The sequence below is a fragment of the Xiphophorus hellerii genome, chromosome 11 (genome assembly GCF_003331165.1).
Source record: "Xiphophorus hellerii strain 12219 chromosome 11, Xiphophorus_hellerii-4.1, whole genome shotgun sequence".
Classification (NCBI taxonomy): Eukaryota; Metazoa; Chordata; class Actinopteri; order Cyprinodontiformes; family Poeciliidae; genus Xiphophorus; species Xiphophorus hellerii.
Genome location: NC_045682.1, coordinates 22,116,177 through 22,140,259, shown reverse-complemented (window position 1 = coordinate 22,140,259; position 24,083 = coordinate 22,116,177). Strand labels below are relative to the sequence as shown.

The 24,083-nt window shown below is 37.0% G+C and overlaps 1 protein-coding gene across 2 annotated transcripts; it reads right to left on the bottom strand.

The window, feature by feature from the left end:
• Nucleotides 1-658: 658 nt before the first annotated feature.
• grm5a (glutamate receptor, metabotropic 5a) lies at nt 659-22,319 on the bottom strand. 2 transcript variants are annotated; one of them, XM_032575937.1, is made up of 18 exons: nt 22,149-22,319; nt 21,744-22,039; nt 21,523-21,656; nt 18,865-19,126; nt 18,601-18,715; nt 15,501-15,750; nt 10,808-11,043; nt 10,574-10,695; nt 10,363-10,487; nt 10,106-10,274; nt 8,525-8,651; nt 8,019-8,136; nt 7,197-7,383; nt 6,479-6,637; nt 6,258-6,383; nt 5,481-5,663; nt 5,208-5,377; nt 659-3,177 (listed from the first exon to the last, which is right to left on the bottom strand). In XM_032575937.1, exons 2-18 carry the CDS (start codon nt 21,963-21,965, stop codon nt 2,307-2,309), a joined length of 3,576 nt encoding a protein of 1,191 aa, XP_032431828.1. In that variant the 5' UTR covers nt 21,966-22,039; nt 22,149-22,319; the 3' UTR covers nt 659-2,306. The 2 variants fall into 2 exon arrangements, with proteins under 2 accessions (XP_032431828.1, XP_032431827.1); XM_032575936.1 differs by having other exon boundaries at nt 22,160-22,319.
• Nucleotides 22,320-24,083: the final 1,764 nt, after the last annotated feature.

Here is a 24,083-nt window from a genome sequence, read left to right as displayed (position 1 = left end):
CATTTAAAGAGAGTGATCATGCAAAGTGGAAACATTTTGTGCCAGCAACTTCACTAATCCAGCAGGAAAGAGTTGCAGTCAGAAACAATTTATTTCAGATGCATCCTGAGATGAAAAAATAGTTTTGGTCCTCTTACAAATCCTACCTCATCATACATTCAGCTAAGTCATATTGATATAGAACGACAGAAGAAACATCCAAGGTGTCTTTAAGCTCTTTGTGGGTTACATTCCTGATGATTGTGTTCACTGAGACAGTAGCTTGTATTCCCTGGAGAAGCAAATAACTTCTTTCCACTCAGAAGAGGAGGATTTGCTGAGTGGAGGAGGAGAATGCACAACAAAATGCAATATTTGCAGATTTTGTATGTTTTTTTCTTTAGGATTTGCAATGTTTGAGGTGCTGTGGTGGTGTAACAATCCACATATTGAGGCCTTATTCCTCATGCCAGTGGTTGCAGGTTAGACTCCCAGCCTGGTGACATTTGCCGCATGTCTTCCCCTCTCTCATCACCCTCTTTCCTGTCGAACTACCTTCAAATAAAGGCCACTAGAGCCAACAAAACCTTTAAAAAAAAAAGGATTCACAATGGGGTTTTTTTGTCTATAAGGGTAGTCTATAATGTCTATAATGAGTTAGTGAGTGAGTAAAAAAAATGCCATTTCTAATCTTAAACTTATTTTTTTCTGAGGTTTGACAGTAATAAAAACAAAACATCATTATACAGAAACTCATCAAGAAGCTAAAAAAAACAAATCATCCTTTCAGTGATCATAAATAGCTAAAGATATACAACTGAAATACAACAATTTAATATGCGCACTGATTTAGATTGAGGTCCATGTGTAATTTTAAATTAATTTCATGAAACACTTAAAAAGAATACTTGAATAAAGAAAGATGTGGTTTAAAAACTTATAAATAAAATAGTCCTCAGCTTAACATCCATGTTTTCTTTGGCGTTGGAAACATGTTTAGCAAAAAGCTGTGGAAAGTCTTTAAATGCTCATGGGTTTCAGCACATTAAAATTATCACTAAGTTCTGTTCAGGTTTTTTGTTTGTTTATTTAATAAATTTTGTGTTATTTAATATTTAAGGTTTTGTGATGGTGTGGTTCCTGTCAAAAATTTAGATATATTCATCATTGTCATAAATGTCACATACATTTTTGGCTTTTATTCATGTATTTTCATCCTTCTTTTCCAGGGATGGAATAGTTATGCAACATATAGCGGTAACTATTCTTTAAAAAACAACCTGGGGCGTGCAGAAATTAAAACTTCCTGTAGAGTTGTGTAGTGTAGTCTGCTCTGTAAAAATTATATATGCATCTTCACAGTGCATACATGCCTATTTGAATTTGGCAAAATGTTCCGCAACAACTTGCAAAGAATAAAAACATTTTATAGCCAGCAGTAAAGAGATGGATATCCACATAACAAATTTGACCATTTACTTTATTAAAATTAATATAGTTTGTTAAATTGGTTGGCGTCCTCTTGTAAATCTGGCTCTGAATCATGGTTTATAAATGATCAAAAATGTCATTGAAGCTACTTGAGAAGCTTACTATTAGTCTTCTTTATCTGTTACAAAACCAGTTGTGACATCTGTTTATGATGACTTTCCTGTGAGAACACAAATTTTGCCAAAGTTAAAGCCATCTAACCTAAACAGCCATTTTCGAATGGAAGAAAACTGGTCAGAATCTTTTGGAACAACAGAAGAACCATCAAGATTCAAGAAGATTGTAAATTGCAAGATGCTGGAACATTAGTGTCACAGTCCACAGTAGCAACTTGATGCATTATTGCTATTATTTGGGGGATGTAAGCATAATCTAATGTAAATATCCTGCATATAACCTTGATCCAGTGTAAATGAAAAAAAAAAAAAAAATAACAAATTGAAACTTGGCCACCCATTTGTAGTTTTACAAAATTGCATGTTATCTTGTTAAAACAATATGCCAGCTACTGTAAAGAAATAGTTCAAACTAATGATTCAAATTCCCAAATAAGTGATGATTGTGTAGATTATTAGTGATTATAAATGTTTGACCGGTAGTGCTTAAAAAATCTTTTTTCCTATATAAGTCTAAGCAGTATTATTTTCTCCATCCTAGCCCCAACTGACATTTGAAGCATATTCAGTCCCATCTGAAAACTTTACAAAAACCAACTGATTATCTACAATATCCACATGTAGAAAGGCATTGAAAGTTTGGTCCTGGCAAAAATGGCTGCCTTTACGGAGTTAAAAATACTCCGGATAAAAGATAAACACAGAGAGGAGAGAGGAGGTCTAGAGAGAGGAGGAGCTCTGGTAGTGTCTCAGCAGCAGCTGGTCACATTCGGCCTCAGAAGCTGGGGACAGCGAGGGAGGCGAGCTCTCGTCAGAGCTCAGGGAGAAATCCCTGAATGGGGACGGCGGCGTCAGAGCCATCAGCTCTTCCGGATTCTTTGCCCGTCTCCCGCCCGTGCAAGTTCCAGCCAGTTGCTCGTAAATCTTAGGTCGATTGTCGCAGCAGTTGGAGACGGCAGTCACTTCGGCGTATGTGGTGACGGTAGAAGGTGTCTGTCTATTGAAGTACTGGGATGGACATGGGGAGTTATCAGAGGCAACGGGCGGAGCTGTGGTGGAAGGGGGGAGGACGGGTCCTCCTGGCAGCATCATGGTGTTCAGCTCATTGATGTTGGCGGTGAAACGATTGACAACGCAGCTGATCTGGTCCATGATGGTGGTGCCCTGAGTTTGGCCAATTTCACCCACACTAATGATGCTGATGTCCCCACCGTCTACAATCGCAGCAATCTGGCCGTTGTCCCCACCTCTCCGCCTGACCCCAGAAGAGAACTCGGGTGAATACGGTGGTAAAACCTGCACCTCCTCACCTCTCCCGTCTGAATGGTGACTTCTTGCTTTAGCTGCATGTGGACTGATGGTGGGCAGAGGTGACTGAGAGGGCGAGCAGGTAAAAGATTGAGACAGCTGTGGGCCTTCGTACTGCTCTGTGACACTGTTTTCCCCAGTTATGTCTTCTTTAGAAAATGGCTTGATGATGGCAGTCTGATTCACCTCGACCGGGTCTTTTTTCTTAACGTGGAACGACATCCTCTTCCACAAGTTTGGTCTGGAGCTCCGTTCAGTCTGCCCCCAAGATTTTCCATTGGAGCTGCAAAAGAGACAGTTACATTTTAATCCTGCTAAAGCCTTTTGGTAATAACTCACATATACAGTACAGTGAAAAAGTATTCCTCATAAAGACTTTTGGGTTTTTTTTTGTCACATTTAATGTTTAAGTTAAAGAACCTGACTAGAACCTGCTGTGTCTATTGTATTGCAAACTCCAAACATGACTTCTTACGGCTTTTTTAAGAATTTCTGTCTTTTTGCAACACTCCAATGGAGGCTAAATTTGTGGAAATCCAAAGATGTTTTATTTCTGAGTATGATATTAAAATAGGGTGAATAGATTTTTCTGTTTTTTTATTTGTAAAATAAATTGAAAAGCATGTATCTTCTTAGCTTCAGTCGTGTGCAGGTTTAAACTGGTCTAAATCACCAATAAAATACATTGAGGTTTGTCGTTATAACGTGACAAAATGTGAGAAAGTTCAACATGAAGACTTTTGCAAGACACTATACACAAATATACAACTTTCTTCCAAGTCATTTTATATAACCTTGTCTCTATCTGTTTCTTAATCACATTCTCCATTGGATTTCTCTTTTGTCTTCTGCTGTGTGTGTAATATTAAATCTCCTTGCATGTTCGTTTATGTTCCTTAGAAAGAGAAATCCTCTAAGGATCCAGTTTTCCTCTGGGAGGACTTAACCCAAATGAGGTAGGCTGTTCTCAGCTTAGGGAGCTGTTTTTCTTAGCTTCAAATGCAGCCTGTTGTAATTTGAGGTCTTCAGTGTAGAAAAGCTTTGTAAATGTTCATAAATAAATATTCATATGATGTGCCACTATATAAAAATTCAAGGCCAGCTAAAATTTTAGGTTAAAAAATCAATAGATTTTGTAAATAAGATTGACAAGTGTTTAAATGTTGAGGTCTGTTTCATTTTGATGTTGGCAGTCTGTCCGCTCTGCATTGTCTCTTCCCACCTGACTTTCACACATTTTGCAGCTTGGAACATTACATCAAGTCTCTGATGAAGTGGTAGGACTGAGAATGGAACTGTTCACAGATTCATTTTCCATGACAAGTAAATATAATGAGTTTTTTCTTCACAAGAGCATTCTCTGAAATTTTAGCATCTAGAGAGAGAATTCTGTGACCAACCAGGACTTCGGAAGGATATGACAAAAATCTATAACTCCTACAACAATAAGGGTCTCAAATATTTTTTCTTTAAGGAAAATAAATGTGTGCACAGCAGAATTTGAAGATTTGAAGTAAATCAAATTTTATTTGAAAATTCTCTGAGAGATGCATGAGAATTCTTCCACATGAGAAGAAGAGTCATTTTCTCAAAGTTTTGCCTGATTTTAATGACAAATTTGGTGAAAACCATAAGAGGTATGAAAACATCATCCTCACCATTGAGGAATCAACATATTTGTTTGCAATATACATGAAATGTATATGCAGGTGGAAATCAAGGCATCGTAAAAAGTGAGTTTTTTTTATTTTTTCAAATTGTTCCAAATAATCTTGCCATGAGAAATCCCAATACAACTGGATGTAGTAGCAAACATTGTGTCACAAAATTTGGGATATGTAGTCAAGATGCTCTATTAAGTTCAAGCAGTAGTGTTTTTGATGTCAGCAATAGGAATGGGATTAGAAAGGGTTGGTGCAAGCACCAGATAAATTAAAATAACTTACTGATCTGTTGTGCCATAAACAAGTTTGTATTGCTTTATGCATATGCAATCAATGAGGTGTTGGTGCATACTTGCTACTGAGAATAGGGAGAATGAGAGGCTTGCCTAGGCTACAGTTAGTGTAACAACTGCTACTATTGAAAGTTGATAGACAAAAAAGTGTATTATTAAATTTGTGTAGAGGTCGAGAGTAATCTCTGCCTCAGAAGCAAAGCATTTGATGCTTTTCCTTAAATGGCAAAACCATTCATTTCTAAGGCAGTCACCAAAAACAGAAACCTTTTAAAAGCCAAAACACCACACTTGTTGATCATGTCTACCTTTTATCTACAGTCCATCTTCAACAGCATATTCTGGTCTTTAGCTACCTTATGTTGTCCTGTGTTGATCCACCACGTCGAAACAGGTTGGCCATGCTGCTGGATGACTTGCCAGTCTTGGCAGCTTTCTTGGCATCGCCCACATGCATGCGCACAACGGTGGAAGTGGTGAACGCGCTGCGTACATTCTTCTCAGGCTTGGCAAGCATGATGTACACCTGACAGTATAAAAACAGCAACATGTAACAATTAGAGTAGAAAGATAAATATAGAAGCATATCTTTCAAAACAGAAAGTATTGTTTTTGTGCTTGTTTCTTACTTTAGGGACAAACATGCAGCAGAGAGCCACTGTGGCACTGAGGCTCACGCTAAAGCACATAGTTATGATCTTGTAATTAGAGCCGAAGTAAATGGGCACAAAGGCCAGCCAGATAATACAGGTGGTGTACATGGTAAAGGCAATGTACTTGGCCTCATTGAAATTAGCTGGCACGTTGCGAGTCTGTAGGAGAAAAAGACAAATTGAAATTTAGAGCAGTGCAAGTTACAATACCTATTTTTTCACATGTTGTCACTTTAAAACCACAAACTTTAATGAAGTTTTTTGTAATACATGATTTGGAAGTAAAAGGACACATGGCCTTCTAGACTCTTTTGAATGAACTTGATTTAAAAAACTCAAAAGTTTGATACCCATTATATAAAATAAAATTAATTTTGAACTAATCTGGAAAGAAACATGTGCAATATGATTGCACTTGACATGAATAAAGTGACACACACCAAAAGACCTGCAGCTGCATGTACAGGGAAAGAACACAAATGTACAATGCAATTATTACATTTTTATGAAACCCATCCAAACTTCTCCTTTCATTGAACATTTTTGGAGTACTTTGTATCAATCTATGATGTAAAGTTCTTAACTGAGGTAACAATATTAAAAAGTTCTAAAAAAAAAAAAATAGGAAAGCAAAACTTCTTCTGCATGGCACGTTTGGATAAAAACATAAATAAGGAAATGAAAATTGTGAAAACAGACATCAAGCTGCATTGGAAGATCAGTGAGAAACAAACTGATGTATTCCTGAAGTACCTTGAAGGCATAAAAGGTGCAGCTGAGTATAAGCAGGCCATTGTAGCCCAGTGGGGCCACCACTCCCAAAGTGGTCAAATTGCAGATCAAATGTACCTCACGGATACTGGGGTAATCATAGATCACCTAAAAACAACAAAGCAAAAATGTTTCTCTGTTTATTTGAATAAAGGTCCATTAATGTCATCCAGTATTTTGGAATCACACATATACATACGTACCTCTGGTGGCTCTATGATAAGAAGTGCCACAATAATCCCCAGCTGCAGCAGTATGAGTAGGAAGGCGATGACCAATTGTGCGCAGGCGGACATAAAACGCGGTTTCTTTGTGCAGATCTTCTTCTTGCTCCCTGCCAGGATGCGTGCTATGCGGTTGGTCTGAATTAAAAATAGATCAAAATGAATATGGGTGTTTCAGTTAGACTGAACGAAGATAACACTTCTCACGGTGATTTGTGTGAATAATCATTTTCCTTGACCTGGAATATCAGCCTCAGCCCACGCTAAGATTTTTAATTTTTGTCTCACTTATAACTGGCAGTGCGCCAGCCTCTGAAGCTCAGCAATGTTGTGTTTGTTGCTAACACCATACATACATATGAACAAACAAAATATCACATTGTTGATGCATGCTCTACATTAAATTTTTAAAAATGCAAATAGGAAAACCTTTTGATGTAAGTCTTTTATGTAAAATTGGGATATAAGAAAATAAACAGAATCACATTTATCTTTCAAATACATACTGATACTGATTTGAAATACTTAAATTCAAATCAGCTTGATAAAAATGTGTCAAACTCTTGAGCATTTTATGGTGTTATGTAAAAATGTGACATCAGATTATGCTTGAACAACAAGTAATAAAGCTGTATCTCAGTGTTTCATAGGAAGTGACAGAAATGAATGACTAACTTCATTTTGTAAATGAGAGTACCTTGGTAACTAAGGCTGAGTAGCTCATGGCAGGGGACAGGCCAATCCCCAACCGCTGTAGGTAGCAGTAGACAATGTGTGGCTTGGCAATTAGGCTAAAGGTGCACAGGTAACCCAGACATATTCCAACAAGAATGATGTAGCAAAGCTCCCGACTAGATGACTTCACCACAGGAGTGTCCCAAAACCTACATTAAAAAAAAAAATAAAATTATAGGTTCACTGAACAAAGACAAACTTCAATGTATTTTATGTGACAGACCAGCACAGAAGTGATAACTGTGAAATGAAAGGGAAATTATACATGCTTTTCAAAGCTATTTTTTGTGCAATTAATCTACAAAGTATGGCATGCAGTTTTTCAACCCTCTTGGATTAAGACTTTGTCAAAAAGTAGATTTCACTACCGTTACATCTGATAGTCATTTGGGATTTGTCTCTACCTGTTGTACACATCTAGTGACTGCTATTTTTCCAGATACGTCTTTGCAAAATAGCGTTAGCTCAATCAAACATAGATGAAAGCATTTCAAAACGTAATTTTTAAGTTGTGCAACAGATTCTCATTTGGATTTAGATCTGTACTTTGACTGGACCACTCTAACATAAATATATGTTTATATCTAAATAATTTTATTATTACCACCATAAAATAAATACCTAATATGTACTGTATGTGCATAATACAAATACTAAACAAGATCTATACTGAACTGAAATTACACCAAGTTACACCAACTATTCACCAAGTTGTCCTCATTTTGACCATGCGATTTTGAATAAGAATATGCATTACATGTAAGAAATGTATCTATTTAATTACTTGATGAAGACAGAAGTAACAAAAAGTGTAGCCATGAGTCCCAGACAGGCAAAGACTACAGCTGCGATTGGCTCTGGATCCCCCCATCGCACATACTGGACCGGTATTGGTTCACAACCTGAAGAGAAGGATTGGAACATATGATGTATGTGAAATTATACAAACTATATAACAATAAACATATCATTAGTTGTTTGGATATGAAGTGATAAAAAAGAGCTGTGCTAAAAAATAGTGATCTAGAAGTGTAAACTCTAGATAAGAAAAGAGCAAAGCCATTGTACTTTCTTTGGGTATGTAGCATTTGGTTGATTTGTACAGTAGTAAGTCATTCTGTGTTAGTCACAATGTGCTTTGCATATAGCTAACTATAAGGGAGTGTTTGAGAACAAGATACAGAAAATCTGAAGTGGAATTTTTAAGGAGGATCAACCCTCTGTAAACCAGATGTGATAGTTCCTCTTTTGTCCTGTTTGAATATCTTGTGTGAGAGATAAAATGTTTACCAGTAAGGTCGTCTGTAGGCCAGGAGCCCAGGATACAGGCTCGACAAGTGTACTCATCAAAGACAAATTCGTTCTCCTTGCAGGGAGTACAAGTCCAACAGCAGCTGACTTCTCCTTTACGGATCACCTGGAAACACATTTGCACAGACACACAGCTGAAAGAAAGGTGGAAAGGTCTCAAAGCTCCAATGGCACTTTTCTGTAGCTAATCTTACACTCTGACTTCTCTGAAGGACGAGTAAATTAAAATGTATTCGTCATGGGAAACAAAGAAGACAAAAGCATGTACAATGTCATGGAGTTATAGTCCATGTCATTTTTCAAGGCACTGTTAATTTATGGTAGCTAAAAAGCTTAATATTTTCTCCTCTGGCAAGCATGCTAAAATGCACACTGCCAGAGTGACAATAATTAATTCCTGGCTCAAAAAAGGAATGGGTGCAGTAACTGAAAAATAGATGTGTGAAAGACTGTATGGGATTCCTTTTTATAAGTCATCAGTCATCAGCAACACAAAGTTGTTGAAGAAAGAAAATGAGGCCTGGTTGTTTGGATTTGACAGAAAAAGGGAATTTGGTTTGGGGTAAGAAGTTCAGACCAGGTTAGGATCTTTTTGATGTTCAGTATTTTATTTAATTTAGGGTGCATTAGATACTAGAGACTGCTTAATAAGAGATTAATGTTGGAAAACTGTGCGATGATACAGAGGAGGAAAAGATTCCCCTCAGCACAAATAGGATGAAGCTAAATAAAGCTGGATTGGAGTTGATTAAATCCTGAACAATGGCATGAACTGCATCTCTAGTAAGATATCTTATTATTGTCATGATTAGCAGTGAGGACTTGGGATTAATTTAAATCTGGTGTGTGGGTTGTACTTCACAGGTTTCCTCACAACAAGGGCTGTTATCTATAGTGGATATTATGCAGAGGTGTAGTTCATATCCAACTGGGAACTGCTACTTCAAACTCTTTTTGCTCAACACATGACTTGAAACATATGAGCCTTTGTAACACTTGGGTCCCATGTGTGAAGAAGCAGAGGCGGAATAGGGGACAGGAAAGATACAATGTTTTTAGAGGTATACTTTATAAATCCTGATGACAAAATGCAACGTAGTAATGTGCAAACCATGAAATTCATTCATTTTACAGCAAAGACTTGCATATATGTTGTTAAGTATGTAAATGAAATAAAATACAGAAAAGTAAGGACTGTATAAAAATAGTACAAAACATTGGACACAAACTTTCTAAATTAAAGATAGTATCGGATAGTATTGGATGCAATATTTGTATCAACCCCAAAACTGATGCCGTTCAGGCTGAGGCCACAGATCCATCCAACAATCCAAATGCCTCTTTTAAGACAATTTTATTTACACTTTCAAGAATAAAATCCAAGAGTTGACGACTTATGCTGTACACCTCTTCTCTCAGCACTCTGAATTTAGAATGAATATTGGTATTGACAGATGTCTAAATTTAAGAATCCTAAAAATCTTGCATAGCATCTCTATTGTAAACTGAGTGAATTGTCACTTCAAACTTAACCGAACTGAATTAAATTTGAAATCCCACCTTGATCTGAGCCTTTTGGCAGGGCTCAGAGCAGACTGATTGGATGATTTCACTGCTGTTGCTCCATATTTCCTCATCATTCATCTTCAGACCACCCTGATCCCAACTTCCCACATGGATGTAAGCATACTGACCCACTCCGATCTGCTTGAAGTTCATGATTTCATACCTGTAGCACACATCAACCTACATTTTCAGTGTATAGTTTAACACTATGCATATCTTCTCCTTTCTTTGGTCTTCATCAGAGTCCTTACCTGCCAGGGGAGTCTCCATTCTGGTCAAAGTGGATGACCTCTCCAGATACACCAGTAAAGTTGGTTCTCATTAGGTAATCCAGCAGCTTGCGGCCATCTACGGGCCGCATGTTTTCACACAAACCCTTTGAAAAATAGAACAATTATGCAGTAAATGTTATCGCCATCAGAAGTAAAGGAATCTGGATAAGCACAATTTTGAGGTTCATACTTTATATCCTGGACAGAGAGTTTGTTGCATGGCATGCAGACCATAAGCCATTGAGTAAATGGCATTTATGACAAAACCCATTTTTGTATCTTGGGCATACTGCTGTCGTAGAGATTCTCTCCCTGTGGCGAACAAAAATGAACATTATCAAAAAAACAACTTAATTTTATGATGTCATTGACAGATTAAAAGTGTTCACTGTGGGTGCAGGGAGCATGTTTTTTTTATACTAACAGCTGCAAGTGCGGTTGTACTTTGGGCTCTCCTGTGGATGCCCTCTCAGTCGACACTGGAAACGGTGTTGCCAGAATTCAGGAAACCAGGGGTTCCTCAGGTTGGAATCAGGCTTCAAGTTCAGGTAATAATCATCAAACCAGTTCACATGCGCTGACTTTAGCTTGATGGTGATCCCACCGGCAGCCTCCGTTTGATAGGCATCAGTGACATCATACCTGTCTGCCCAGCCATCACTAAAAAGAGAAAGTCCAACAAGGAGGTTAGAGTGAAAACTGGAAGTGGGCAGATTCATGTGATGTTTCTTATCAGATTTAATACAATTTCTACATTTGTTTGGCTTCAAACCAGCAATTTCAAATAGTGAGAAAAATGACTAAGTGCATAGTTGTGCACAGTTTTACAGAAACCATTCTGTGCCACAGCAGTTTGAATATCTTGTTAACTGCTTATCATTTTTGCAGCCCACTCTGTGGTTTGACTGTTTAGACGGCACTGTCACCTCGGCAAAAGTGGCAGAAAACCATTTACTTTCCATTGTAAAGGAGGTTGCATTAAAACTTGACACTTAATGACAGAAAAACAAAAGAGAACAGATACTGTATATTTAGCTGACATCAAATACAATGCCTGTATTTGTTGGCAGCGATTGTACACACGTGCAAAAATCTTTAAGATGAATTTATCTTGCTGTAGTTTGGCCTCATACCCACATTTTAAAATCCAACCTTTGATTTGAGAGCATTGTTTCAGTGGGGAAGAAAGTCAAATCTTAAATATAACTTGTTGACAGAATTGTTGGAACAACTAACCACCCCGTTAACAATAAATTAAATATAGATTTATTTAATTTATTTATTACATGTTTGCATCCTAATGGTTTAATGATATCTAATACAGTAATTGTCTATTATGTAAATTATTTAAACATTTAATTAACTATTTATTTATTTATTTATTTACTTATTTAATTTTGTACCTTTTAGCCCTCCATAGAGACACACTCCTTACTTTAACTCTAAGGTATCCAAATGGCTATCACACACATTTCTGTGACAACCTGTCAGCTTTAAGCTTCAGTCAATTGTCTTTTTGACAAAAAGAGGATCAACACAACATGCCTTGATTTTTTTCACAAACCTTTTCTTCCTTTGACATAATGCTGAACTTCCCTTAAGTGCTGGAGGTGTTCTCTAATTTATGGGTTTTATTAAGTTTGCTCTCATTTTTATAACTTCCCAACCTCTGCTTTTAACAGATAAACACTCAAGGACAGAGTGGTTCCTTGCTACTTCAAATATGCCACCCACAATAGTGATATAATTATATGTTTGCATCTGCCGGTGGTCATAATGTCATGGCTGACTGGTGCAAATGTCTTCTAACAAACTTAAAGAAACTGTGAGAGAAGTAATTGTCTAAAAACTTATTTAACCAAGCTGGAGTTACACAACAGTGTGTGGGTGTTTTTATAATGCCTGATTCTGGTGAGGTAGGAGATCATTTCATAACACATCCTTAGAGAAGCGAGTACAGAAATGGTGCACTGGCATAAAAAAAAGGCAGGAATAGATTTGAAAAGCATAGAGGGCTTTGACTCTGGATAGTTTGAATCACTGTTCAACAAGCGCTCTGAAACCCACACATCGACCTAGCAGGGCACCAGGCTGCATACGGCGTGTTGCTATACCACCTACATGCCTGAAGACACATATATGTGTGCTATGCAATGTGTGTACACAAACATCTTGCTCTGATTTTTCATACAATTTTTAGAACAGCCCTTTTTTTTAACAATCCAGCAGCAAGAAATGTGTCATTTTTATACTTGAAACGGAATAAGGAGGGAGAAAAATAGACTAAACATCAACAACTGTCTGATCTAAATGGACTAAAAGCTCTCCTCTATGACCTATAAGCAATCTCAGCTGCTGTGTTTCTGCATTTGTGGGTGGAAAACCAATGAAGGATCACTCTGCATTAACAGTAATAGAAATTCCAAGTGGTTAACAGGAGCTCTTGTGTGAAAAAACTGTGTGCAGCAGCCAGAACCAAGGGTGGAGATTTGTCGCTCAAGGCTACTTAAACTTACAGTGGTGCATACTTGTGAAGTAGAAGGGAAGCATATGATTTTTAAAAAGTTTTAAAAAATAAAAAGTTTGACTTGCATTTTGTGTTCACCCCTTAATCAACCACCTAACAGCCAGTATTCAATGTTGGGCTATATATCTCTACTAGTTCTGCTTTTCTAGGCACCTTTTGCTTTTTGTTTGTTCTTCTCTGAAAAATAGCTCAATTCAGTTAGATTTGATTGAAAATAGCTACTTGCCATTTCTTCCAGTGGTTCTCAAATAGAATTGGACTTTGACTAGGCCATTCTAACACACATATTTGCTTTGATTTGAATTATGTATCTCTGGAAGTGCATCTTTGGTCACTGTGCAGGTGGAAGGTGAACCTTTGTTGTAGTCTCATTTTTATTTTTTAGACTGACCAGCTTTTCTGTTCCCCTGAAAAAAACCTCTCAGCATGATCCTGCCATCACCATGTTTCATGATGAGAATGATATGTTCAATGTTAATTTTCCAGCACACAAGGTTTACTTGCAGTCCAAAAAGTTCCCTTTTGGTGTCACTTGTCCGGAGGACTTTCTTCCAGATTTTTGCTATGATCCAAGTATTTCTCTCCATTTATGGGACATAGGCATGCACACATGGCACAAAGGCACAAAACTGGTAACAAAATCTCCGGGCTCACATAAAAATCTAAATTCTGCAGGTCACTAAACAAACCTGTAGAACAAAGAAACACTAGTGATTACATTAAAAGAGCAAATTTTGGACAGGACATGCACATCTCAAATTTTTACAAGCAAAACATAATATAAGTAAAAGAAATCCTAACGATTTAACTGACATCAATAAAATCATTATACAATGGCAACACAGCTAGAGTATTTATGACGTGTGAGCTTATGGAAAGTCTAGAGACTTGTGTTTTTACAATATGTAGTTCAAGGTTATTTTACATTTCCTGCTGTCAAATTTGAGCGACAGCCTACATATGTGGCTCCTAATGAGGAAAGGCATTTATAGAACACCAGGGACGAGAGCGAGCCAGAGAGCCAAACCTTAAAATAAAACACGTTATTCTCAGAGAGAGACTGGAACCTCTCGTTAGATCCACCGCCTCTTCTTCACTTGTTTGCATCGCTAATGATTTTAAAGGCCTTTTTTTTTCTTCAATGTTTTTTGCCCAATCTTTGGCTTATTTTCTTTTAAAATAATTTGCAGGCAGATGGTCATATAATATGGTAAAAAAGAAGGTTTATTATAGAAACTGAGAAAACAGGGCTCTCAACTTTGTATTTCTGAACACATGGACAATGCAGTCATTTTCATCAAAGTGAACAATTAATATTTAGGTGGCACTGATACGTTGAGTACATAAAAATTAGGATTATAAACGATAACAGGCACATTTGTCACGATTATGCACAGGAATACCTATACTCCTTGAACCTTTTTAAATATTCGCACACAACAGTTTTATATTGTAATGAGTTTCACATTTGATTTGACAAACCAGCACAAAGTAGTGTATCTTTGTAGGGTAAAAGGAGAAAGAATTAGATTTTTCAGAATCAAATAAACGTCTAAAAAGGGGGATATTCCTTTTTATTCAACCTCTCTGAGTCAATACTTTGAAGAATTACCCATTGCTGTAATTACAGTTGCAAGTATTTTGAGTTATGTCTCCACCAGATCTACAGTTCTTCAATTCTTTGTAAAATAGCTCAAGGTCAGTATGATTGGATATGGAATGACTCTGAACAGCTTTTTCAAGTCATGCCACTGGTTCTAGATTTGATTTACTGGGTCATTCAAACACAAAAAAAGCATTGCTCTAAACTATCGATCTGTACTTCTAGCTATATGCTTAGGGTCATTGTCCTGCTGGAAGTTGAAAGCTGCAGTCTCAAGTCTCAAACAGATTTTCATTTAGAATTACATTGCCATTAGCAGCATCAATATGATGTCAGTTTCCTTCTCGCTGCTAGTGTAAAGCTTCCTACATCATAATTCTGCTGGTTCTTTAAATCTTATCAGTGAGTATCTGCAACTCATCCAGCGATACCATGGACCTTTTGTTGTTATATTAAACACCGAGATTGCATTAATCACAGGTATACTTGATTTAACAATTTTCTGAGGGTTTGGGGAACAAAACTTTTCACTATTTTAGGTGCAAACATTTTGTCATATACTTTTCTTTCCACTTCATATTCTTATATTAGTTTGCCCTGGCCTATCACACAAAATACATTGAAATTGGTGCTTGTAATATTGCAAAATGTGTAAACATTCAAAAGATATGAATATTTATACACTGCTGAATACACTGTGAAAGAAAATATCACAGAATGTAAAAATACCTTGAAGTTTAAAGGTCACCATAAAACTGAAAGATGCAATGATGATGAGGATGAGAGGACAAAGATGGTTCCGCTATAAACAAATACATCGGGATGGATGACGCTGGACATCTGGAGAAAGTGGAAAGCAACAAGACTGTAAATGTAGAGGCACAAACTGTGCATGGCTACAACTTTTATTCCCTAGTAAAGGCAAACAGTACACACAGCGACGAGACGTGCAGGCAGAAATTGAAAATGATAGATTTCCCTGCTCACCTTCCCACCAGCAGCAGCTCCCCCACCAGGCGCTTTCGTCTCATGGCCATCAGAATGCCTCGGACTGTCATGCCCTCGCAGAAGCAGGCCACCACTCTGGCTTTGGGCAGATGGGCCATGAGTTTTTGCAGTAATTTGTCAAAGTTCTGTTCCCCTGCATTACTGTATATTTTGTCAGAGTGAGCAATGCAGATCCCCTCTTTTGCTGCCATGTCTTTGAATGCCTCCATACCGCTCTCACCATAGTTACCTATGGATGGAAGTACATTATTGAAAACACACAGTCAGGTGTCTGTCATTCAATCTAACTAAATGAAATGAGAAAACTGAGACCTTTCCTGACCGAATAAAGTCATTTTCAGACATTCTTTACTGGAATCTAGTCAAAAATCTGACAAATTTCTTCTAGGAACAATTTCTTCTGCGGGGTCACATGTGTAATTGCAGTACAGGAAAACAAAGAAATACACTTGTGTAATGCCAACACAGCACTTGAACATGTGGTAATTTTGTTCCTGTCATGGGAGATGCTGTCGAGTGATTGATTTCCCCATTATTGCTGAAAAGTGGGTCACCTAGTTTCTGCTGCTGTGCAAGTGTATACCAAAAATTATTATTTACTGGGTCATAAACTTTGCCATTAGTTCACAGAAGCCCACTGCGGTGCGGCAAGCATGACTGACCTACATTTATTAAATAGATAAATAATTGAAGGAAATGCTCTGATGACTAATGTCCATTAATTAGATTTATACGCCTGCCTAATTCTTGTAGGGACATGGAAGGGCTGGTGTTTAACACCAGCTGACAGTGGGTGAAAGGTGGTCTACACCCAGAACAGATTAGATTACTAATATGTCCAATAATTTTCCAACATGTCTCAATAATTAGAGCCTCCGCTAAAATTTCTGCTCATCTTAAATTCCACCGGATACAGAATCTACTGGATTAATAACTTTAGTGCAGTTGTGCCGTTCATCAGTGATGACGGATTGTGGGCACCTGGTGGCTCAGTGGTAAAGCAAAATTCATTCAATATATTTTGTTTAAAGCAATGCAAGACTACAGAGTACCTGGTTTGCTTTTAAGGCTACCTTTTGCTATATTTTGCCCAAAGCAAAAGCTATTCTCACATTCTGAACCAGGGTAGCACCATCTCTTTGTTTATGGTGGTTATTGAGAATAATCATGATGAAGGTCTCTTGTTTGATAACTTCAGGGTATTTTATTTTATTTTTTTGCAGATGATGCAGTTCTGTTAGTGTCTTTCAGCCATGCCCTTCAGTGGCACTGAAGCAGTTCGCAGCTGAGCGTAATCCCCTCAAAGTTTAAGAGCATGATTCTCAACCCCATAAGGTGAACCATTCGCTCCAGGATGAGGAAGATGAATAGATAAACTGGAGTCTCTTTCTTAGCTTTACAGCTGTTACTATAATTTGTTATGGAGAAGAAAGACCACAGCCAACAATCAAAGAATTCAGCTTACTGGTTAGTCTATGTTCCATCTCTCACCTATGGTAACAACAATTTTAATATGGACAAGATCCTGGATACAACTGCATGAAATAAACGTTTTCTGTAGGGTTACTGTGCAAACCTACTGCCTACTGGCAGCTGAAAGAAATAACATAAGATTCATGGTTTTCCTTGGAGAAACAACTGACAGCCTTAGTTCTCAAAGCAGAAAACAACATTTGAAACGACTTAGCTGTTTTGAAAATTCTGTTCAACACCAGTCTGTTTGTTATATAAGAAAACAGAAAATACAGTTTAGATTCAGCATTTATTCAAGCGCATTAATAAACAGTGGTAAGAACACTGAAAGCTTAACAGAAAGTGTGGTAACACACTGAAGGAAAAAATCAAGAATTATACACTGGCAGCACATTTGTTTCCTAATAAATAGGATTAGTCACTCAAGGACCGACTCTATGAAAATGATGATAGAATTATGTATTTATTCCTCATGTGTTCTGCCAGGTTTAGAGGATGGCTTACAAATCTAAATTAAAAAAGGAAAAAGATTGTGGGATTCCATGTGTCCTTTTGAGCATGGTTTCAAACACAGAAATATTTTAACATTTGACTTTACCCAGTTAAAATTTTTTTTTTCCTAATGTAAATAAACCATTTTCTGTCTAAATCTGACCATGTGAAACAGGTTCAGCTTCAAGCAAATCATACCCTGATTCATGTAATAGTTTTTCTCTGTTTGTTTCAATGAAAAATTACAAACTACTGAAACTACATGAACAGAACCTTTAAAACCAGACATTTTACAGGAAGTATCTACTGTTTTTGGTGTTGCAGTGATGGATCTAGTAAACTGAAAATGCATCTTAGTAAGGTAGAACATTCTGAAAACTTTGCCATTTGCCAGTTCTATTTACAAAGTTGCTCCCAGGTGATCAAAACCCAGAATGCAGTTTCTAAAAAATAGACTATTAAAAATACTAAAATATAAAAAGATTAATAAAAAAAACAACAACTTTTATACAAAAATGAAATGCTATGAGCATATGTTTGACTACACCTGTAGCAGTGTCAAAAAGGCCAGTACCTTCTTCATTGTTCATGGTATTATTTTTCTGGATGAACAGCAAACTCTTCTGACCTAAACCTTTAATCTGTGGGTTTTTGTCCAGAGGAAGATGAGCGAAAGCAAAGCTCTGCTCAGGTGTTCAGGAAGCTAAGGTGGCTTTAATAGTGGCCTTTAGCTAGTTTGCACTGTTGGCAGACTTGTTGTTTGTTATTTAGCCAGTCTGACAATGCAGACCAGCTAAAGGCCACTATTAAATCCACTTTAGCTTCATGAACACCTAAGCAGAGCTAGTTGATCTCCTCCATGCCAAACTGAGTTAATGAAGTAAGTGATGCAAAAAGAGCTAAAATTTTTTATGATCTCATATAAAATTGAACAACATTTTGTGTTCTTACAGAAAAAAACATCACTCTGTAGTAACTCAAATAATTGAACTTGTCAATGTGTCTGATTTATTTAATGTAACTGCACACAGGTTTCACTAGTTGGGTTAATTTACTGGAATTAATTTGCTTTCAATCATCAATACTATGTTTGTTCACAGGCATACAGTCTTACCCTCTGTGTGTATTGCAGACACATAGCTCCAGTTATACCTCTTGACAATGTCCACCATGGCTCTGGCTTGTTGCATATCTGATGGCACCACTCTCATAAAGTATTTATATAGACTCTGTTGGGAGAGATTTACATGTTCACAAGTCTGGTGACATACTTCAAAGAATGGTCTGTACACTAATTTGTATTTACATAGCATCTGGCCTCTAGGTTATAAAATTCAACAGGAACTTTTAACGTTTCTAGTTTGTTTTCCAACTTTACCTTGTCACTGAGATCCATGCTGGTGGCTGAGTATGCAATCTGTGGGATATTGAAGAGCTGCAGGAGATTCTGCACCTGGATAGCCACGGAGCTGGATCCTGGTCCGATGAGTCCCACGATGGGCTTCTTTCCCTGCAGGAGTACGCTCCCTGCTTCTGCTGTGCATCTGGCCTGGCTCTCCTCCTCATCGCTGGACACTAATGTGTCCCGGATAAACTCAATGCTCTGCTCCAGAGCCACCGCTGAGTGCCAGCACGAGTCCCTGGTGAACAAACATTGAGCTCACCATCACAATATTTTGGCAAAAAGATTAGAGGATCTTGTAGTGCTTCCCGAGTGAAACAAAGCCGATAGGAGGGTTTCCACAGTCTGAATTGGTCAGTAAACTTGGCGTTTTAGTTAAGTTATTTTAAGCTCAAATTTTGTTAAGCTTTGACCGGGAGATTTGTCCTAATTCAATAAAGTATGTTTGAGGCTGACTTCAGTCACTTCTCATCATTGTGAAGCAGAAGCATCTTGTAATGCTCATTGATATTTTGGAAACAAAACCACAAATTGTAGCAAAATGACTGGAGAAGTATATCATTTCAAAAAGGGTTTCTCCAGTTACTAAATCTGGATTTACTTCAAGGTCATGGTTTTCAAATTATGTTGTAGGAGTAAATAAAAAAAATAAATAAATAAAAAGTAGTAGTAATGAATAAAAAGACATGTACGTATAATATAGAATTCATAAGCTAAAGTCAAAAAGATTTGCTTATCCGGAAAAAATATAAACAGAAGGCTACTGTTTATAGCTTCCATAAGCTATGAGCTACCCAATTTTTTGGAGAATATTCCAAAGAATATTCCAAAGAATTCAAATTTAAACTCAAGCAGATAATAAAGTTTCAAAAACAACTGGTGGTACTACTTCTTTGCTGCACACTTAAAACAGTGATCTGAAAAACAAAAAAAAACAACAACATAGTCTTAACCATGGTTCTGTTTCAAGCTGAAAAACTAGATATTCTACATTTTGTGCTCAGTAACGAGCTTTTAGTAATAAATAGTAATAGCAACAAGAACAGGCTACTGTGGCTATTTTGGTTGTAGTTGAAACTCAATGATTATTCCAAAAATATTTCTGAACCACTGGTTTGAGGTACTTTACAAGCGGAAAGAAGGCAACTGGTTTACTTGGATTACCTTTTTTGACCCTTAAAGATTTGCAGGATAATTGTTTGTTTCATTCTTTTAATTAAAAGTGGGTTCCTTCTCAACCAGCCTTCTGTCACTTTCTTGTGCATTTTTCTTCCATCAAGGGATCATTAGTTTGTATCCAGTTCCCAGAAGTCTCCATGAAAGATTATTCCTGCTCCCCTCCCACCTAAAATTGTTTTACTCTTATCTTCAGATAATTCACTTTTAAATTGATTGGTCTTTTTGTTTATTTCTTTCTGACCTCTTTTATAGCTCCTTTCACATTTATCACCATTCCTTGCAATGATATGTTAAAAGCCCTAAAATACATGGTTGTTATGGAAACTTTGTGACCCTAAGTTACTCTTTGCTGCAGTTTTCTAACACTGAGCCTTGGAGATATTTTTACCTTTCTTACCATATTCTTCACTGTGCATTGTGGCAAAAATAAACATGAATCTTCACCCAGGTTTATTTGTCACAGCTTTAATTATTTTTAAAAAATGGTACCTATTTTTCTACCTGTAAACATAAGTGAGTTTAGTCAAGAAACTATTTTTATGTAGCTATTTTAAGTAATTATGGGTAAAACACATGTAACGAATTTAAGTAGCATGTTTTCCTATCTTTACTATTTCCAATAGTAGTTAGGAGAAATTATTTCCATCATTGTTATTACCCAGAGAAACAATCTAATTGGAAAAAAGAACAACAGACATTGAATTAAACATATTTAGAAATTGTTAGGAATACCAGTTAATGTGGCTCCAATTATTTTGAAAAAATGAAAAAATACAATACTTATCCTATAAATTTTTTCCCCTTACTAAAGTTACTCACAAGGCTGCATTTCTCTAACTTGTCTTTAATGATAAAGGGTGGAGTTATTGTTTTAATGTTTTTCCCCCCTTTTTCACATCTCTTGCAGAGGTGTGAAAAATTTAATGGTTCATTTCTATGTACCAGGGTGCAGATTGAGAAAGCTTATGTGGAAAGAAAGTTGAGTGATTAAAACAATATTATTTAAGTAATAATATTTTTCCATTTTTCCTAGAAACACTAGAAACCGAATCAAAATGAATGAATTTAAAATATTTAATTGTTAACGGTATATTTGTTTTGATTTTTTTTAATAGAACTGCCACAGCTGAATACCTAAAGCATTTAACAACTCTTGAATAAAGATTTTAGCTATTTTTCAAAACTGCTAGTTGTTTTAAATTTTAAAGTTGTCTAAATGACATTTAAATGGCAAAAGTGTAGTGCAGACACTCATATATTACATTATCTTTGGTTATTGCTAACTTAAGTCGCCAGCTTCATTCTAACTTATTTGTGATTTTTATTTGTTGGTTTTGATTCATTACAAGTTGAATGAATCAAAACCAACTGAGTCCTTTTTTCTAACAGATGACTCTGAGTAGGTTAATTATTTATTTGCTAAAAGTAAGTGGAGCTACTGCTCCTATTGCTGACCTTATCTCACAGCCCAAAGAAATATTGGGAAGGATATTGGGGTCTGCATTAATCCTGTCCAGAGTGTGCATCATGGCCTCCACTCTCTGGATCCCATACTGCTCACGCACTGCACCGCACTTTCGCTCATGCACCTAAACAAAGTGCACCAACAAGTGGATTGTTAACCTTCATCATACAGATACAGGATACACAAGGACATAAACTCACACAACAGGTACCTTGTCTGCAGGTGGTTGGTGGTGGACAGAGAACAGAGCTCCAATGATAATGTCCCCTGGGATATGCGCCAGCACCCTTCTCTCATTATTCTGGGCACTGGCCAAAGCCTGCTCTTTCAAGCTCAGCCAGCTCAGATCAGTTGCAAGCAACAGAATGACTCCAAACAACCTCACACATAATATTTTCATTGTCCATGTGCTATTCTTTAAACCTGCCTCCATCCTCTGCCCTCTCACATGAATCTCTTGTGTTTTGCATGGAGAGAGCAAAGCCACAGACAACAGTTAGACTCCTCCTGAGGAAAAAGATGCACATAAGCTAGGTGTGGAAGATCTGAAGTCAGAAAAATATACCTTAACTTGACACTAAAATTTTAGAGTTGAGCTAAAAAACTAAACACATACTTTCTGCTTACCTTTTGCCATCCAGATTTCAGTCCATTTGAGATTGTTTCCATCACAGAGGAAAAGTAAAGAGCAGCCTGTGCAGCTTTTTTACTCGAGCTCAGTCTAGTGCCTGGCTACGACAAACTGCAAATAGCAGCAGATAATACAGCCCGTTATTGGAACATGCTTGACTTACTGACGCACAAGACAACCCCCCTCCTTCTCTCCCACTCCTACTCTCCTCCCTCCTCCACTTCCCTCTCCTCCTCCATCCCCTCTACATCCAAAACAGTGTAGAGAGCTTCACCACTGATTGTTCGGATGGGAACTTATGGAAACAGAGAATACACTCTGCAACCTCAAACTTCAGAGTACGTTATTCTTTTTATGAGATACTAAGTAAAAAGGAAGACAATTGTAATATAAATAATAGTTTAAGCTCACTGACTTTGTCTGGGCCATCTAAACCATTCCGTTGTAGCTCTGATTGTAAGAGCTGTCCTCCTGCTGAAAGGTGAAACTCCTTAGTTTTAAGTCTTTTGCAGCTTTTACAGGTAATACAGCACATGCTAGCTTTAACTATCTGTCAGCCTCATACTGTCAACACAGAGAACCTAAACCTGTGGGAATAAAACCTGAAAAACAAGAAGACATCATATCTCCTAAGTGGTTTTAAATGTTTTTGTGCAGTTTTATGCTTTAATTGTAAATCGTTCAAAATTAATGATTAACCTTTGAAATTTTAAGAGGTTATTGCATTTTTTTGGTGAGGTGGGAATTTGAAGGTTGCTATATTTGCTAAAGTGTAAGTCAGCACAGTCTCATTGCAGTAATTGCTTCTTTTTCTCAGAAAATAATCAGATGACTTTCCCAAAGCTATTCTTCAAAGCCTCTAAATATTCTTCAATGATAATTTACCAACTGTCTCCTTCAAGTTCTCAAATGTTTGCCACAAACACAATGACAAAGAATCTCAATTTACCATGTTAACATGACTTCTGCCCGTCCTTTTGTCCTTCATTCATTCATTCATTCATTCATTCATTCATTCATTCATTCATCCAGGATGTAGAAGGCTAGAGTACCAAGAGAGAACTCAGACATGCTGGGAGAACATATAAACTCTGTGGAAAAAATGTCTAGGCTCTTCTGCTGCAAGGTGACTGTGCTAACCACCTGGCCACCATGCAGTATTCAGCAAGTCGCTATCAAGACTTTTGACTGTAAAATCTTAAAATTTGACAGTATGTTCCCTGCAGGGTTTCTATGAGTTATGTAGTAAAATTAGGGGAGGTTGCAGCATATTATGGCAGACCCTTGAAGAAACTAGCTACTGAATCTTAGGTTTCAAGTTCTGTGAAACTTAAAACAGCACTATATAGGACTAAAAAAAATGAAATAAAATATTATATTTCATAAAATAAAATTTATTGTGCCACATTGTCAAGTTGGTTTAATTATGTGTTCTATTTTCAGTCAGAAGCTCACATTTCCAAGTTTCAAACAATGAAATCAAAAGAACAGCCCCTCTGAAGTTTTTGTTTTTGAGGGTATAATCAGAAGTTTCTCACCAATCACAGCATCAAAATCTAATATGGCAGCCTTGCATGTAACTGAAATTGTATAAAAGAAAAAAAAAACAAACAGATTTCCTCTTTTATCTTATTGTCTATACCCTTTCATCCTTGCTAGGTTGGAACCTGTCTCCAGTGGTCATTGTGCAGGACGCAAGATATACTCAGTATTTAAATAGATGCATGGCGCCTTCTAGTGGCAGGATACCGGTTTTCAACGAGTACATTTGCCATTTTTGTAACACTTGCTAGCAGACCTATAATAAAGCTAAGCAAATCCAAAGACAACAAGGTTTTGTTGAAATTGGTTGCAGTCTTGAGTGTTGAGAGTCATGTGAGAGAGGAGCAGTGATTTAAAGATATTCAAGTTCTTGTTCTT

What these genes read in the sequence shown, in the direction of transcription:
- grm5a (XM_032575937.1), bottom strand. Translation starts at nt 21,965, where the DNA reads ATGGAGGCAGGTTTAAAGAATAGCACATGGACAATGAAAATATTATGT. An exon ending in ACCAACCACCTGCAGACAAG is followed by an intron (nt 21,657 to 21,743) that starts GTACCTGTTGTG and finishes CACTTTGTTTAG; the next exon opens with GTGCATGAGCGAAAGTGCGG. An exon ending in TCAACACAGGACAACATAAG is followed by an intron (nt 3,178 to 5,207) that starts GTAGCTAAAGAC and finishes TCTCTTTTGCAG; the next exon opens with CTCCAATGGAAAATCTTGGG.